Below are 19,139 nucleotides of genomic sequence, written 5' to 3'. Positions count from 1 at the left end.
CTACTGTTGTTAGAGTCACTACTAAGCCTACTACTATTTTTTAATATACATGCAAGTAAATTACATGCTTGTAATTCTGCAAGCATGGATACGGGGCTGGCCCTATCATTCGGCAAAGTGAAGCAGCTGCCTTGGGTGGCAGTTTCTATGGGGCAGGGAGCAGTGGTGAGGATATGGATAGAGCTGTGAGTGTGCCACATAGGCTCCTCTAAGCAATCTCAATTAGCCTGCTGTCCCATTGAGAAGGTTGAAGTAAGATTAAGATTTAGTCGGGTCAGATTCTGTACATGGAATTGTGGAGGATCCTCCTCCTTGCATTGAGCAGGGGGTTGATGGCCTTATAGGCCCCTTCCAACTCTATGATTCTAGGAGGGACATCATGTTCTTGTTCTCCTCTGGCAGCAAAATGTCTTGAAACGGTAATTCACAGATATACTCCTGGTGATTCCCTCTGTCAGTCCAAGGCTGGTTCAAGTATCTTTTAGAGCAAGGATTGCCAACCTTTTTGGAACAGTTTCAAATTTTGAGCAAGTGCTGAGAGTGTCAGCCACAAAATTTAATAAATAAAATGCCATAACAAAAAATTAGAGGACAGTCATTGCTGCTCCCCCACCCCCGACAATCTCATGTCAACTATGGGGAGTCAACTGTGGCCTGCTGGTCCTGATTGTGGAGATGCAGCAGTTAAAGGCACAAGAACCCTGCTTTCCCCAATGCCAGTACTCAATCAAAGCCTAAGCTGCCATCCTGCGCCTACTATACTCACTCATTGGCTTAAAAAAACTGAAAGGCGGGAGCAACCTGGTTTGTTTATTTCACAGAAATTGCTTAGAAAGGTACCTGCACATTTTGCTTCACAACTTTCTCAGAGGGCTACAGACTTACTTTTTGTTTTTAATGAAAACTCAAGTCTGGGCCCCTACCTAGGGCACCACACCTCACAGCCACAGCCCCTTCTAAGATTATACAGTCTTCTATGATTATAGAATAATCTGGCCAAGCTTGAATACTGCTTTCTGCTTTTCTTTCACTGTCACCAGTTGACTGTCCTTGCTCACTGTCAGAGATATTGCTTGAATTGCTGAATTCAGGTTCTACATAATTATCTCCCTAGGAGCCAATCAGCATGAAAGGGGAGTATGTTAGCTACTAAGAAGAGTCTTCTCAGCAGCTGACCCACCTCCTTTCACTCTGATTGTCTCCAATCAGCAGGAAAGGAGAAGCATTTAGAAGCCTCTTCTCAGTGGCCAACACACTCCCCTTTCATGCTGATTGGCTCATAAGCTGCGGGAGACATGGGAACCCTGCTGGGATCTTGCTGCCAAAACAGTAAGGGGTCTTAGACCCCCTGAGACCCTGGATGACTACACCTTTGGCACCAGTGAAGGTCTTTCTGGATGCCAGGTTGGCAACCCCCCATTTTAACTGCACTTATGAGGGAAGACGTCAAGCAAGAAATTGAAAAAAGGCCAATTTTTAAGACTTATTGCAAGCAAGAAAATCTCAGTTTTCTGCCCTGTGTGGAATTCCGTGAAACAATTTTGATGCCTTCATCAATCATCACGTATTTCTAATAAGTTCTTTTCAAAATTGGTAGCAGGCTTAGACCCACTTCTAAAAACAATAGGCTATATTCATTGTTAGTCCTACTCAGATTAATCCCATTGAAATTAATGGTTATGACTGACTTCAGTTCATTAATTTAAATGGGTCTACTCTGAATAAAATTCAGCTGAATACAACCCTATGTTTTTATTTTCCAAAAGTCATGTCAAACAGGCATGATCAGTAACCTCCAACATTATTATTTTTTTAAAAGGCAGAATATTAATACAGATAGAAAAAGCAATAAAATAAAATAGGGAAAGCAAATACCAAATCCAGCATACAGCATTATTAAGAATAGGAAATATGATCTACTAGCTGTTTCCCAGATTTCCCAGATTATGGGCTGTGTCCAGCCTAAGTCATGCTCAGAATAGACCCATTGAAATCAATGGACTTAAGTTAGTCATCTCCATTGATTTCAGTGGGTTTACTCTCAGCATGACTTAGCTGGATATAAACTGATGTTTTTGTCTGTTTACTTACACATGCTTAGTTTAGATGTAATGATTACATGATGATATATATTTTTTCCAACAGTGGATGGGATGCAGCAATTCATTTTGCCATCTCTGACCTGACCCTTGAACCCTTTTCTTCTTTTTCTTTCTCCAAACAGAGTTAGAGGTGGGGGGTAGTGGAAAGAAAAGATCCATTATGTAGATTTGTGTGGATCAGAAATTATATTTTATTTGCAAGCTGGCAAATTTTCAAAAAAACATTTGACTTCAGAATGCAAAAATCTAAAATAATGCATTTGAATTTCACAACCCACATTTTTTAATCTGAAGGTCTAACTACATGTTACATTAATGGCATGACTTGCAGTCACATCAGGGGATCCTGGGCCCAGAGGGATGGTGATTTCCATCAGGACCACTATGTACAGGGAGAGACAGTTTAACACCAGCTCTGATCCCACCAAAAATCCCCTTCCTTCCTGCACCACAAATAGGAATAGGGCATAGGTAGGGAACCTGTGATGCTCCTGATGTTGTTAGACTTAGCTCCCTTCAGTCCCAGCCACCATGGTGTTTTGTCACAGGGTAACTGCTCCTGTTCCCAGGTGACTGCCAATTCATTGGAGGCAGATAGTTTGTTAATTCAGGGTAGGCAATCAAGAGCACCAAAAGATAGGCATCTAATAGTGTGTATATAAATAAGCATATATAAATAAGCATAAAATATCTCATGTTCCTTGACAGCAGTGTTTGAGAGATCCCCTGGGGGCAACTGGTTGCCACTGTATCATTCACAGCCTTTAGCTGTGAAGGGTGATGTTTCTAGCCTTCTCAAGCCTCTGCCACTGACTTCTCTCTCTCTTCCTCTGCTGTTCCTGCGCCCTGTCTATGTAACAGACTGTTAGATATAGTCTATCTGACCCTCCCTTAAAGTAGTCATGCATCGAGAATTTAGAGGTTTTTCCTCCCTGCCAGTGTTGTGCCTCTCATGATGTAATAGAGAAGGAATACAACCTCCTGATAGAGAGTTCACGGCTCCTACTGCAGTTATCTAGTTTATACACTGAATCACACCTCTACAAAGCATCTAATGATTAATTCCATCCGCTACAACAAAGTGGATGGATATCAATATTAACCCAATACAAGATCCCACACGGATCCTAAATATGTCATTGGAGAGGTAATTCATGAATGTCACCTACACCTCCTTATACAATCTTGCACATATCTTCCAATACTCATGTCCAATGAATCAGGTGTGATGGGAATCAAAGTTCAGCAACATTTGGAGAGCTATGTGTTCCATATCCCTGGGACAGGGAAAAGGCTTCCATTGGCACCTGAGAGCTTTTCTTTGGATTGTGAATTGCAAGTTGTCATCATTTAAGAACCAGGCTGCCATCCAACTACTCCAACTTGTGGCTTAATTTCCTACTTGCTAGCTTATCTGGCTTCCAGCTTCGTGGGATGTATCCACTGCTAGGCCTATTTGGACTGGACACATTGAGATGAATGGGCATGACTAACTTAGGCTCATTAATTTCAATGGGTCTACTCTGAGTATAACCTAGTGGGATACTCCATATATCGGCTTTGCTTCATCTCCTGGAGATGTCAAATTCTTACATAATGGCTATCGATCACCACATGGCAAGTATGACACTTATATAAGGTATTCCACCCAGCCATCATAGTAGCCATTGAATATGTTATATCCACACCTTTACCCAAGGTATATAAAATTACTGCAGTTTGAGTGGTGGGAAAATATAGTTTGTCCACCATGATTATGCACCCTTGAAGGAAGACCTGAAGGCCAAGGACCTGTAAGTAAAAAAGTGCATTTAATGCACACAAAACTTGTTTGTGTGGAATCATCTAGATCCCACTAATTTGCATGTAAGTTCCATTGAATTCAATGAGGCAAGGAACTGAGACAATGTTTATTATTAGGATGGCCACTCTTCAAGTTCCACTCTTCAAATACTTGAAAGGTTGTCATACAGAGGAGGATCAGGATCTCTTCTCGATCATCCCAGAGTGCAGGACGTGGAATAATGGGCTTATGTTACAAGAAGCCAGATTTCAACAGAAATTCAGGAAAAACTTCCTAACTATTAGAGTGGTATGACAATGGAACCAATGACCTAGAGAAGTGGTGGGTTCTCCAACACTGGAGGCATTCAAGAGGTAGCTGGACAGCCACCTGTTGGGTATACTTCACTGAATTCCTGAATTGAGCAGGGGGCTGGACTCTGTGGCCTTATAGACCCCTTCCAACTCCACTATTTTATGATTCTCATTTTGTCTCACACTTTTAAGGTTTTTTTAAAGTTCACATGAAAAGTTGTACACATTTTAGGTAGGTAGGATTTAGAAAGACTCCCTGCCTGAAACCCTGAAAAGCCACTGCCAATTAGTGTAGGCTATACTGAGCCAGATGGACCCAGTGCTCTAAGGCAGCTTCCTATATTCCTACAGCTTCCTATATATACAGCTTCTGTATAAGGCAGCTTCCTATATTCCTACCCTTCAAGCAAAATGAAACTATACAGTATAACCAGTGCCGGCCCCAGGCATGCTGGGGCCCTTGGGCACCAGCCTACCCTGGCCCCCGGCACTCCCCTTCTGTGATTTGCGGCAGGATTGGTACTGCGGATCGCAGGGCGGGAGCTTCCAAGCCACCCGCCATTCCCCCACTCCACCTACTTTTCTCTGTGCTGTTTTTGCGGCTGCACGCACTGTGCACACAGGGTTGCCATCAATGACGATGGCGGCTGAGGTTTCCCTAAGGGGCTGAAGTGTCTGCAGCCATCTTGTCTGATGGCAGCAGTGAGCATGTGTAGCATCTTGATTGATGGCAACCCTGCACACACAGCCGCAAAAAGCAGCGCAGAGAAAGGTAGGTGGAGCAGGGGAATAGCAGGCTGCTCGGAAGCTCCTACCCTGTGATCCACGGCAGCAATCCTGCCTTGGATTACGGAAGGGGAGCCTAGGGGGCATCAGCCAGGGCCCCACTTGGCCGCCCTTTAGAGCTGGCCCTGTGTATAATGTTTTGAAAAGGGGGAGGAAGGGACAAGCCATCTAGAGCCCACCACAAAAGAGTTGGGGCACTCAGGCCGTCTGGGCTACCCCCTAACAACACCCTTCAGGTTGGGGAGGATGAACTTCAGATATTGATTTGATTTAACCAGCCATATCCTTGGCTGCTTATAATCTTTTGAAAATGACTGCTTACTTTTGTGAATGCCTCAGAAATGCAACAGAAAACCCCAAGGAATGTTTAAGAAGCAGCTGAATATTTTCTGCATTTTGTGGTTGGCATTCTCTTCCCACAGCTTCTCCATCTCAGAACTATAATCTTAGAAATATTTGAAAAATCTGTTCTGTGACCAGGGATCCCTATATGGGAATTTTAAGCTAAAGGACTTTAAGGGGCCGTCCCTGCTTTTAATTGTCCTGCTTATCTTGGATTCCAAAGAATAGTCATTTTCTGCCAGTTTTAAAAGCCACTGTAGAAGTAACTTGAATATTTTGTTGTAAACCAGCAGACCACAAAACATCTAGTTATTATTAACTGGTTACTTCCAGTTCCAGACAACATGTAACTCTCAACTTGTCCAGATACATAATAAACCACAAACTATTGCAACTTTCATATTTCTGTGTAAATTGACTGAACACAAAAGGTCAGAGGAGCAGTCAACATTGTTCTGGATCTGTTCACAGTGAGTGGGAGTCAATGCTAGCCCTATGCAGAGTAGACCCATTGAAGTTAATGGACATAACAACTTAGGTTCATTATTGTCACTGGGTCTATTCTGAGTAGGATTTAGTTGAATACAACCCAGTGTCCAGACGGTGTATATATGAAAACAGCAGCCTATACCAGACTTCTCCCAAAAACTCAACTCTATTACAACTCCCTGGGAAGACAGAAACAGAAAAAACAGGAAAAATGGATTGGAAATGGGGAGGAAGTGCAACTTAACTGAGGATGGTCACTGATTACTGACTGGTCTTACCTAAGGCAGGGATGGGGAAGCTGTGGCCCTCCAGATGTTGTTGGATCGAGACTCCCATCAGCCCCAGCCAGTATGGTCAATGGTCAGGGATGGTGGAAGTCCAGCAACATCTGGAGGACCATAAGGTTATTAAACATGCACTCATTGGTTTGGCTAGAAAGTGAGGGGGAGGGAGGGTTAACTCATAGAAGGAGAAAGCAGAAGATGGGAGAGGGGTGAGGGGGAATCCTCTACCTCGCCTCCCTGCACTCTGCTGCTTTAAGACGTCCACTGCCAGACCACAATCATACTTTGGACACATGAGAATAATGCTGGGGAAAACAGAAGGGAGTAGAAAAAGAGGAAGGCCAAACAAGAGATGGATTGATTCCATAAAAGAAGCCACAGACCTGAACTTACAAGATCTGAACAGGGTGGTTTACAACAGATGCTACTGGAGGTCACTGATTCAAAGTGCCACCATAAGTTGTAATCAACCTGAAGGCACATAACAACAACAAATCACATCTACATGAACAGGATAAATATGCCTGTGGCATCCAGAATTGGCTGCTGCTGGAGAGAGGAGAAACAGCTAACTGCGGAATTGACTTCCGAAGCTTACTTACCTAGGCATGCATGATTATTAGTCATTTTCAGCATTTACCCTTGACAAATTTACAAAACCAAAGGGGGAAAAAACCCAAAGGCCCATTATATACAATATTATTATAATAAACACATGTAAAAATGGTTTCTAAGCTGCAAACTGTCCTTGAATTGTTATCATTCATACTGCAAGGTGATTCATCTTGAGAAGACACAGAGGGCAGCTGAGGCCAGGAAAACTGGACGGATGAATGGGAAAGTTGAGGGTTTTTTTCTTCTACTGAACTTTTCTTTTCTTTTTAAGTACATGTCATAGGACCTTTTCATCTATACACAAAAATCTTTCACCAGTTCAACAGGCCATCAGCAACATATCCAGGCTTCTCCTCAAATTCTGCTTCATCTATTAGAACAAAAAGAGGTAGCATTCTACAAGAGGGCTTGGTGTTATAATTTATTATTCTTAAAATGTATGACCCACTTTTCCCCTCCACAAAGGAGTTGCTCAAAGCAGCTTGCGAGCATCAAAGCAAATACTAAAGGCAACAACGATCCATCCACTAAAGCACAAATTATCAAACTAAAAGCAGCAGAAAAGCAAGAACAAAAATAGCAGCACATTCACAGTCAACACATGATGCAGCAACCCAGTCAAAAGCTTGTTTTAAAAGGAATGTTTTCAGTTGCTGGCAGAACACAAATAAAGAGGATACCCTACCCTCCTGGGGTAGAGAGTTCCACGGACAGGGTGCCACCACAGAAAAAGCCCTCTCACGCATTGCCACTAATCTTGCCTCAGAAGGCAATAGCACAAGCAAGAGGGGTGCAACAGCTGACCTTGCAAGACTGGCAGAACCACATAACCAGGCAAACAGCTGCAGCACTGGGGGACTGATAATGATAAAGGAGCTACAAGTTGCTTTGGATTCACAGTACACTGCGAAGGAACTCCTGGAGCAAAATGACCTTTTACCTTCCTCGTGTGCTTTTCGTAAGGAGGAAAGAAACAGTGCCGTAGCTTCAGAAAGGGTTAGAGGGTTCACATGTTGGCTCCGTGTTTCTGCAAGGACAAAAAAACCCACATGTATTTTTTTCTGCTTGTAAACGTTAGAAAAAATTAGTCAATGGGCATCACATGAAACCATAGTTAAACTATACTATGGTTTAATGCAAATTAGCACTACACTGATGCACGCTGCTGAAATTGTGGGCACTTTGCTCTTCCCCTGCGCCCATTGTTGCTGCACTGCCAGCAAGCAAACTATGGTCTGGTTTAGCTTTACGTCCAAACCAGGGTTTGTAGTTTGTTTTCCCCAAACAAACCATGAGTTGTAAGGCAGGAACAAACTTGGCTTCCACTTGCAGAGAGAAATCTCTGTGCAGAGATGGGGAGCCTGTAGCCATCGAGATGTTAGAAACATAGGAAGCTGCCTTATACTGAATCAGACCATTGGTCCATCTTGCTCAGTATTGTCTTACACTAACTGGCAGCGACTCTCAAGGGTTGCAGACAGGAGTTTCTCCCAGCTCTACCTGAAGATGCTGTGACTGAACCTGGGAACCTCTGCATGCAAAGCGGTGCATGCAAAGCACTGAGCGATGGTCCTTTCTCCTGCTGATTTTAGTTTAATGATTTGTTGTTTAGCACTGTTGAACAACTCTCATCGACCCAAGCCGGTCTACCAACGGTCAGGAATAATGGGAGATGAAATCCAGCTATCTGGAGGGCTACAGATCTTCCCCTGCCTCTGTGCTATGCACATTCATTCTACGTATAACATATGCAAAAGGAATTGTGTTCCTTTCTCTCCTCATGTCCACTGTGCCTAGCATCACTTTACTAGAAAGCTTTTAAAGTTAAGATTCTAAGTTTTTCATTCTGATCATTTTATTGCCAAGGATTAGCTGCCTTGAGCATATTGCAATTTATATTACTACTAATACTACTATTATAATTACACTAGAATAGAAAATATACATATACAGATTTACAATTAAGTAGCACAACTAAAAAAAATCAGGCTTTTCACTTATAGCCTCTTTTCAAAATCTGATTCATATTATATAATCTCATTTTATATAATCTCAGGTTTAATCCTGTGATGAAGTAGTTTTACATAGTTCCAGATTATACTTATTCTCCATGTAATTGGTGCAGGGGAACCAAGTTCCATCTAACTATTCTTCATTCGGTCTTCCTTCTCTTAAATTGTCCTGTTTCAGGAAGTTTAGGCATCTCGGAAATGTACCACGTTCTCTTAAACCACCCTTGTTCAGCTGGAATTATTTGAGTGCACCATTTGGCTTTGTCAGCTCCCAACTAGATCAAGTGTGGGTACAGGGAGTGTGCCTGGCTTCTCAGTGGCCAAGTCCCACTCCGCAGCTGATCCCCCTGATCAGCTGATTGGTGGGATCACTGGAAGCAGTCAGAATGGTACATGCGCTGGGATGCAGCTGAGTCCAATGAAGGCTCAGGTGGTAGAAAAGGGCAAGAGTTCTTGTTTGTGCGCAGGGTGGAAGAAGAGACAGCAACCTCCATGCCAGCAGCCCCGGCGGCAGCAACAGCAGCAGCATGAGAACATAAGGTGCGTCTTGCTGGATGAGGCCAATGGCCCATCTAGTCTGGTGTGCTGTTCTTCCTACAGGAAGCAAGCAGGACCTGATGCAACAGTACTCTCAGCCTTGGCAGCAACTGCCTCAGCTGAACCAGCAACCCCTGATGGAGGCAAGGTGAGGTCAGAAGAGGAGGAAGGCATTGCAGGAGTATCTCCAGAGATGTATGGACCATAACTGTTTTGACGTACCCCATCTCCCATCATCTTCACCAGCTACTCTTAACATTTTTGCTGCAGTTAGTAGATTGCCCGCTACATAATGATGTTCTGGTTGCATTATCACTTTTAAGCCTAACAGTATTTCTGATAATATTAATACTCTTTCCCCCCACCAAAAAAAGGTTTTGATTTTCTCACAGGTCTACCATTCATGTATATAATCTGCTCTGCATGCCCCACATCTGATTGCCAGCATACAACAAAAACATTAGGATATATTTTTGCTAGGAGTAACCAGCTTATACATTTTTTTGAAGGTGGTGTCTGATCTCAAGCTGTTTGACATACAGGCCTGCTTACCTAGCTGCAACCTGTCATAGAGATCCTTCTTCTGACTCTCCTCTGAGATGAACCGACGACCTTCTGAAATGCAATAACATGGAGCTGAAATAGTACCTCTCGAGCAACATTTACAGTCCACAAGACCCTTTTTATTGGGCATTCATGATTATTTGTATGCATGACTGGCACTGGGACAGTTATATGAGATACTGCTATCAATATTGTTTATGCCTGCAAAAGACTTGAGACAGGCATACTGCTGATTTTCTAATCAAAGCATGCCCCGTAACTTTCTGCTGAAATCCCATAACTTTTTAGGCCACAAATGTTCCGGGGGGAAGGGGGTTGTCCTTTTTTCGTTGCACTACAGCACAAAAGATCCCCTCCAGATAGCAATAATACAGTAACATTATGGAACTACTGCTGAATGACTAATACAGCGAAGCGATGTGTGGACAGTGCAGTATAAATCCATCACTAATGCACTATGGTATTAATACATGCGCAAAAAACCACCACTCTGGAGGGATCCCTAAAGAACAGGGGTCATTTCCATGTCCAAAACGTTTACGGTCGATACAGTGCAGCTCATACTCAGAAGGTTTTGTGCGGCATCCACACAAGGCTGTTGTCATCAAAATGCCACCCTCTACTTTGGCTTCCTTTAATCTGGATTTTCCTTTACTACAGAAAATATAACAAGTAAAAATAACCCAGCATACATTTGCAGTCACTACTGGTGTGGAAGGTCCTTCAGGCATTTCTTTTGGAAGGGGGGGGCATTTGTCACCTGCATGGTGTCATTTTAATAGGCAGGTTCTATTGCCACACCTCTACATTGCATGAGCAGATTTGTGCGTGGCTGGTAACAGTACAAATAAATGCTCAGAACTGCTTAGTGCTCTGAATGGAAGGGAGCGGGATGTGCCTGCCAATCTTTCCATAAATTAAGGCCATTCCTCTCTGCTCAGCCTTCTCCAACTCATGTTCATCTGCTGCCCCTTACTCCTGCCCCCAAACCCTCTCTGATGCTGCAGGAGACTCTTGGGGCCCCTCCAGACTGGTGTTATTTACAAGTGTATCCTGCACCCTGAGGGAAGCTAGAGCAAGGATTCCTGTTAGTGCAACAGGACTTTCCCTCCTCTCCTCTCCCTGAGTGCCCCCTCACCTTCTCCATATCTGTTCCAGCGGAGTGGGACAACTCCCAGAACACCCAATGGGGGGGAGAGGAGAGATCATTCTGTTGAACAAGCAGAAATGCTTGTGCTGATGGAACAATCTCCTTAGGGCTATACTGAATGCAACTCAAAGTCTTGGGATGGCCCTGACCATAGGCTAGGGATGGAAAGAGCTGTCTGTTTCGGTTCTCTCACTTTCTCATTTTCCCAATGTTAAATTCAGTTCTCTACATTTCAGCAGCGATCTGCAAATTTTTTTTAAAAAAAAACCTCATGAAAATTCTCCACCATTTTAGTAGGCAGTTTTGACAAAGCTACACATTCTTGCAAGCCATTTCTCATAATTTCATGCCTTTTTGCCTGTTATTTTCACTCGTATTCATTTTTTGCACACTTTCCCCCCAATGTATGCATTTTTGTAAATATTGTTTAATTGGCAAACTGCATCCCAACATTCTAATAAATGTGAATTTCAAAGGATGGCTGTGTTTCGGTTCTCATATTGTTTCGGAAATTGTGAATTGGATATATTCCACTTGAAATGCGAACTGAATCGAAATTCTCACCCATCCCTACCATTGGCTAGCTTATAAACATGCTGTGATCGGTTTTGACCGGTTGTTGTTTTCCCCTGATTTAAGTCATATTTTATCTCTTGTTTTTGTGGTTCCCCACCCCACTTTGTAACTATAGTCATTTTGACATTTTGATGTGTCTGTCTTCATCATTATTAAGTACTGAGCGGGTGGAGAGGGAAAGGTTGTTGTTTCCAGGGCCTGATAGATCACGCTGAAGTTGGATTCAATGTGTTGCCTCTACTGAAATATAAACAGAGATCCACCCACCCCACTCCCAGAAAACAAAGGATTCCTAGGGAGAAAGGACCTGCTTTAAACAACCTCTCCTCTTCTTCTAAAGAGAAATTGGCAATGAGGAGACTTACGTGCACCCTTTAAATAGAGCATAGCCTGTGGAGTCCAGTTCCTTCTCTGCAGGTGATCCTTCGCACCACAACAAGAAAGGGGGTGGGTGGGAAAACAATCAGTAGATTCATATTAATGAACAAAGTGGTTTTTTGTCGCTCTTTATCTCATATCTATTGACAACCCCCCTGTGAGATGGGAGCAGGCTAAATAAGTGACCTGTCCAAGATGATCCAGCAGGCACAAGCTACAGTGATGGCCACCAACTTGGATGGCTTCAAAAGAAGATTAGACAAATTCATGGAGGATAAGGCTATTGGTGGCTACTAGACACAATGGCTATGCTCTGCCTCCATGAAATAGAAATGGACTCCCTTCAAGTCGATCCCAACTTATGGCTACCCTATGAATAGGGTGTTCATGGTAAGCTGTATTCAGAAGGGGTTTACCATTGCCTCCCTCTGAAGCTAGTCCTCCCTAGCTGGCTGGAGCCTGCTCCGCTTGCCACAGCTGCACAAGCCATCCCCTTTCTTGTCCGCAACTGCCAGCTGGGGGGCAACTGGGCTCCTTGGGACTATGCAGCTTGCCCACAGCTGCACAGGCGGCAGAGCATGTAACCCCTGAGCCACTCACTGTGGGGTGATCTTTAGCTGGCCCTTGACACCCAGGAGACACGAGTGGGGATTTGAACTCACAGACTCTGGACTCCCAGCCAGGCTCTCCTCTCCACTGTGCTATACCAGCCGATTAGGCCTTTAGCCGCTTTTAATTTTCTGCCTGCTCATTAGATCTGAGGGGTTCTTTTGGGGATTTGAACTCACAGACTCTGGACTCCCAGCCAGGCTGTCCTCTCCACTGTCCTCTCCACTGTGCTATATCAGCTGTTCTCTGCTTAGCTGCTGGCAATATGTTTCCAAATAACAGTTGCGGTAACCGCAGGAGGGAAGAGTGCTCTTTGCACTCAGGTCCTGCTTGCAGACTTTCCAGAGTCATCTGGCCGGCTACTCTGAGAACAGAATGCTGGACTAGATGGACCACTGGCCTGATCCAGCAGACTGTTCTCATGTTCTTACAAGCATGTGGGTCTTGAACCCAAGATCTTTCACATTCAGCTCCAGTGAGCCGCAGTGGCTCCCGTTTCTACATTTTCAGGAGGGGGGAGGTCTGTCCAAAGAGAAGGAAGACTGCTGCTGAGGTCCACTCCTCAACAGTGCTACTCCATGGGCCAGCCAAAAGGGGGTGGTATTCAAGAGGGCATGTCAGGGATAGATCTGCCGGATCCAAATGCCTCTCATTCTCCAGATATCATCTCCCTCCTCTAGAAAATGGGCAGAAAGCTACACTAGCCTTGGAGCTGGCATAGTTACTTTAAAGGAAAAACTGAAGATAGAAAAGGGAGGAATGGTGAAAAAAACTCCTCCCCCCTTTCCATCCTGGCTGGCTTGTTCTGTCCAGGCATTAAATTGTTTTGGAAGTCTTCCTCCCCCTCAATGCTTCAGCCTTGGACACCTCTGCAAAATGTTGGCATACCTAATTATTCTCAGAAATGGGCTGCCCTGCGCCCCAAATCTTTTAAGTACCTACCAATATCAGTCAGCATTTAGAGAAGGAAAGAAGAACCGTTGACCTTTCAGATGTTGTGATCCCATCATCTCCTGAACATCAGCCACGCTGGCCAGGACAGATGGAACTTGAAGTACAGCAATATCTGGAGGGCCAGAGATTCTTCTCTCCCCCACATGACTTAGATCAGGAGTGGTCAACCTCCCAGCTTCTCTCTCTGGCTGTCAGAACTCTCCCCAGGCCGCACTCATCACTGGCCCTGATTTGCACTCTCCTTGAGTGCTTTTGCCCACATATGTCCTTGAACTCTCATACTACCTCCTGGATGGAGGATTAGACAGGGCTGTGCGAATGTGTGTAGAAACTACTCTACTGTACAAAGGTAAAATTCATATTTGTTGCTGAGCCCACTTTGTCTCTAGCCACGTCCAACCACTGGCATGCGGCCCTTGGAAGGTTCCCCAGAAGGACATGTGGCCCTTGGGTGGAAAAAGATTCCTTCCGAATTAGATGATGTGCCATGAACAGTGGACTTCTCTATGAGTTTTGCTCTGCGCAGCTGAGCCAATAATAAACCCCAAACTGTGCCTTTACCTGAGGAGCACTCCTGGAATAAGAGATGAAGGAAGCTGAAAGCAACAAGGCCAGGGCAGTGGCGGTCCCCCGGAGAAGCCCCTGGAATGGGAAAGCAGCCAAGACCACAAAGCAACATTACCCTCTGCCCCACTCTAGAAGAAGAAAAATCTGCAGCACTTTCCTGAATAGTTATGGTGGTGGTGGTATTTTCAATTTATTACCCATCTTTCACTATCAGGTCCCAGAGTGAGTGACAACAATTTAAAATTCAATATTAAAAACAGTTGAAAACAAATTATAGCCACAGGAACAGGGTGGGTCTTGACAACACCTATCTCAAGTGTCAAAGCCCAGAGCAAAGTCATCATACGATGGAAGCTAGATAAAGAAAGTGCCAAGAGGACCTTTGTGGGAAGAGAATCCACAACTTGGGGGAAGCCACAGAGAATGCCCTCTCCTGGGCCACCAGCTCCCAAACTTCTGAGGTTGGTGGAACTATGAAGAGGGTCACCTCTGCGGGTCCTAACAACTAAAAGGGTCTGTAGGGATGCTCGTTCCCCTTTTCCTTCAGGAAGCATCTGACCCATGGGCTCCTTAACAGTCCCAGAAGGCCAAGTGGCCAGCTTCTCCTCCTCCCCTGCATCTACCTCCTGCTCATTTACCCCCGCACCTTCCTCTGGATGCCTAGCAAGTGTTAGCAGTAGGAATGGGCGAATCTGTCTATTTCGGTTTCTCTGTTTCTGATTTTTCCAGTCTTTAGCTCTCCATATTTCTACATCAGTTCATGCTTCTTCTTTTTTAAAAAAAAAAAAAACTCATGAAAATTCGTCTGCATTTTGGTGCAAATTCCTCCTAATACACACATTTTTGTATGCCATTTAGCCTAACACATTTCTCCAACTATACACATTTTTGAAAAGCAATTTCCCCTAATGTAATGCATTTCTGTATGCTCTTTGCAGGAATATATTTATTTATAAGCTCCCTTTATCATACTATATGCATTTTTGTACACCTTACTTGGCTGGAGAGCACTGCAAAATTCAGAGAAGTGTGAATTTCAAAGGATGGATTTTCCCCCTCCTCCAGTTCTGGTTTTGTTTCAGAAAGGGCAAATTAGGTAGGTTCACTTTTAAATGCAAACTGAATTGAATTTCTCCTCTATCTCTAGTTAGCCAACTAGTATCATCGCCGCTGATTTGAGGCTGGGTCTCACAGCTCTCAAACAGTCCCACTGCAGCCTTTGTTGGCATTGCCAGTATTAAAATATGTGCATTTTTTAGAAGTTTAATTTCCATTTAATCAATATATGTGGCTTATATAAAATAGTATAAAACATTCATTTAAACTGGTGCTCAAAACCAATATTAAAACAGTAGACATAATTTAAAAAAAACAGTTTAAAACAGTTAACAGTTGTTTTTTTTAAAAAACAGGGTTTTTTTAAAATTGCAAATTGCTACACACATGTGGAGAACCAAATTTAAGAATGGAAGAATGGGAAACTGAGAGAACTGAAACGGACAGATCTTTTCATCCCTGTTAACTAGTTATGATTGATTCTATTACTTTTCCACACACCTACATGTGCTGGTGCATTTCTAATTGAGCCATTAGAATAGTGCATGCCATACCTTGCAATTCCTAGCAATAATATATAAATATGGTCAACCCAAAATCAATAACAAATAACTATTATCCCCACATACCTTCATCTTCTCCTGATGATCCAAAGTCTTTGGTCACTGTAGAATGCCTTGCATACAATATGTGATGTGGTTGTCATGTAGGAATCCCTATTTAAGTCTTCCATGTGCAGATGCCCTCCCCCTTTGGAGGAAGAGTAGAACATTCAAAAGGGACTACTTGTCAAGCCCAGACAAGAAGATGCAGAGTGGCTGACAACTTCTGGAGATGGGGGAGGATGTTTACAGAGCTTCAGGGGAAGTTGCCCAAATGAATGAAGGATGGACACTTCTGACATATATACACTCACCACACTAGGTGAATATATCAGCATCAGTACCCAGCAATAAAACCATCACCCTTATTGCTGAAGGAGTAAGACTCTCACAGACTCGGAAGGTATCAATGAGAGGCCTTAGCATGGGAATTTCCTCATCACTGATGACTGTGATAAAAGGATGCAACCCTGTGTAAAGGTAGCACATTATCTTCATCATGACCTTAGTGTATCAGCACACAACTGCTTTAAACTGTTTTTTTTTCAATTAATGCTACAAGCTTCTCTTTCAACGGACAAAAATCAGTGAAAAACATCTTCTAACTACATCATGGGTAGCCAATGTGCTGCCTTCCAGATGTTGATGGGCTCCAACTCCCATGATCCCTGACCTCTGGTCATGCTGGCTGGGTCCAATGGGAGTTGTAGACCAACAATGTCTAGAGGATATCACGTTGGCTACCTCCAAACTACACTTAGGACCAATCCCTGCAGTAGACATCCCCCCACAGCATGATAGGTTTTGGTCATGAACCTGAAGTGGTTAATTTGTAAAACAACAAAAGGTGCCATGATTTATAGATATGTTTCTGCCTGCCACTGCCAAAATTTCTCCTTCTCCTTGAAAGTGGTTATCATTAAACTATATCAAGGCTGGGGAACCTGTTGCACTCCAGATTGTGAGCATTTATTGTTGTTGTTGTTTCCATATGCTGTGAACAGGTAAGTCACTGATATCCAGTGCAGGTAAGTAATGCAATGAGCATACAGAGGTAAGTGATGTAACAAATATAATCCAACATCTATAAGTGTAAAATAGCAAATAGTAACAGACATTTCCCACTCCCCTCCCCTAGAGTGCACCTGGATAGATTGGAGAGAGGGAAAAAATGATAAGACTTGAGAATCAGAACATCAGTTAGCATCTCTTTCTGTTCTTATCTGGTACAGGTAAGTGTTAGTCACAATTGCAAAGTTTAAGAAGTCTGGCTGATGTAGACACTGAAGCACAATGATCCCGAGCACACATTATAAACATGTTCAAAAGCCTGTTGCCTTTGCTTTACCCTGCATTAACTTTACTTTGAAAGTCAATTTTTCTGCCATGGCAATGTGCCACAGCCACAACAGCCACGACTGATAAGTTAAAACCTCAGCTGTTTTCCAGTAACAACTTCCATTCTAGCAGCAGTTAACATGAAGGGGTTTATAAAGCACAGAGTCTTCAGATTCTGAACTTTTATGAGCACTGGTTCAGTTTCAAACCTCGGCCAGAGGAGATCTTCCAACTTCCCTTCTACCTTTTTGGCGAGTCCACCAGCTTCCTGCTCTTTATTCACAACCATGAGGACTAGAATCTTACTTTGTCTCTTGAGGAAGTGCCATAGCTCAGTGACAGAGCACCTACTTTGCATGCAGAAGGTCTCAAGTTCAATCCCTGGCATTTCCAGGTAGGGCTGTCCCACGGCCACTCACTGTAGACAATGCTGAGTTAGATGGACCCACGGCTGACTCAGTATAAGCCAGATTCCTATGTTCCAAATTTCAGCTTTCCTGTCTGTCGTGGAAGTACTCAAGCCAGGGCTGGGCCTATAATAAGGCAATCACCACAGGCAGATGATGATGATTTTGTTGTCTGCCTCTCACCCGGAATCGTGAGGTGGATTACATAGATGTAAAAATGCAAAGCATAAATAAAATCATACAGAAATTTAAAGAAACAAAAACATAGAAAGAACCATACATAAAGAAATCCATAAAATCCTTTTAAAAAATCCATACGAAGGGGTAAAAATTTAAGCAAATGCTTGAATAAAAATATGGGTCTTCAGCAGTTGTCTAAAAATGGGAAATAGGAGGCTGATCTTATCACACAGGGGAGGACATTGCATAGTCTAGGAGCCATGACAGAAAAGGATCTGTTGTGAGTATTCACCAGTCAGACTTCAGACATAGTAGGCACTTGCAACAGGCCCTCTTCCCTGCCTCTTTTTTTTTTTTTTTCAATAATTTTTATTCAGATTTTCATAAAACATACAAGACAAAATCATAAAACATTCAAAGACAAAAAACAAAATCAAAAATAGTTAAACAAAAAGAAAAAAAGAAAAAAAAAACAAAAATAAAAAATAAAGAGTAAAATATTGACTTCCCATTTGTCAAAGATCAAATCAGTTATAAGTCTATAATATATAACAATCCTGTCTCTTAAGTCATATTATAAAATCACTTTCCTCCAGTAGTTATCTTACTTAATCATCAAATCTCATAAACATTACTTTATTCTTTCCACAAAAAGTCAAAGAGAGGTTTCAATTCTTTAAGAAATATATCTATCAATTTTTTTTTCCAGATAAGCATATCGATTAATCCATCTCATTACTAATTATGATAATCTTATTGTCATAACCATAGTCAAAATAAACATTTCAATTAATCCATCACATCAGAATCTGTTAGGTTCAATAATTTCAGTAGCCATTGTTCTATTATCTCTATTAGTTCCATTTTCCATCTTCCATCTTCAGTAGTCTTGTTAAGTCCAGTAATTTCAATATCCAATCTTCCATTATCAGTATTCCATAATAATCTTGCTGTCAAAGCCATAGTCATATAGTAAGAGTCTGATGGGAATTACCTCTATCCCAAATATTTTCTTGCCATCCATTCTGAATAGGTTGCTGAAATACTGCTGTAAAATCATATCTCTGTTCTTTTTTTCAAAATGCACTGGGTCATCTCTTAAAAGTTTTTCCATTGTCACATGGCTGCAGTTAATTCCATAGATTTTCTCTATATTGGGCTCCATCACATCATTCCAGTCCAGAAGATTATCCATGCCATTGATAACTTTATCTCTAGAATCTTCATTCATTTCTTCAGAGATAACATTGAGTTCCAAACAATAGATTTTATTTCTAAAGTCCATAGACTCCAAATCTTGTTCCTGTTCCACGTTGGTTCCAATCTCCGGGATCTCCTCTCTCACAGGGACCCCTATTCCAGTCTCCAGGGTCTCCTCTCTCACAGGGACCCCTGTTCCAATCTCCGGGGTCTCCTCTCTCACAGGGACCCCTTCCAGGGTCACCTCTCTCACAGGGACCCTTATATCTTTAATCTCCTGCTTCATTTTACTCA

General features: G+C 42.8%; 1 protein-coding gene across 1 annotated transcript; it reads right to left on the bottom strand.

The window, feature by feature from the left end:
• Window positions 1–5,985: 5,985 nt before the first annotated feature.
• SPX (spexin hormone) lies at window positions 5,986–15,753 on the bottom strand. The gene is made up of 6 exons (XM_061640426.1): window positions 15,748–15,753; window positions 14,057–14,137; window positions 11,920–11,977; window positions 9,817–9,879; window positions 7,619–7,742; window positions 5,986–5,995 (listed from the first exon to the last, which is right to left on the bottom strand). The coding sequence occupies exons 1-6, from the start codon at window positions 15,751–15,753 to the stop codon at window positions 5,986–5,988; spliced, it is 342 nt and encodes a 113-aa protein (XP_061496410.1).
• Window positions 15,754–19,139: the final 3,386 nt, after the last annotated feature.

The sequence above is a fragment of the Rhineura floridana genome, chromosome 8, assembly GCF_030035675.1.
Source record: "Rhineura floridana isolate rRhiFlo1 chromosome 8, rRhiFlo1.hap2, whole genome shotgun sequence".
Classification (NCBI taxonomy): domain Eukaryota; kingdom Metazoa; phylum Chordata; class Lepidosauria; order Squamata; family Rhineuridae; genus Rhineura; species Rhineura floridana.
The sequence above is the reverse complement of the archived record's forward strand: the minus strand, read 5'-3'. Positions and strand labels throughout refer to the sequence as shown.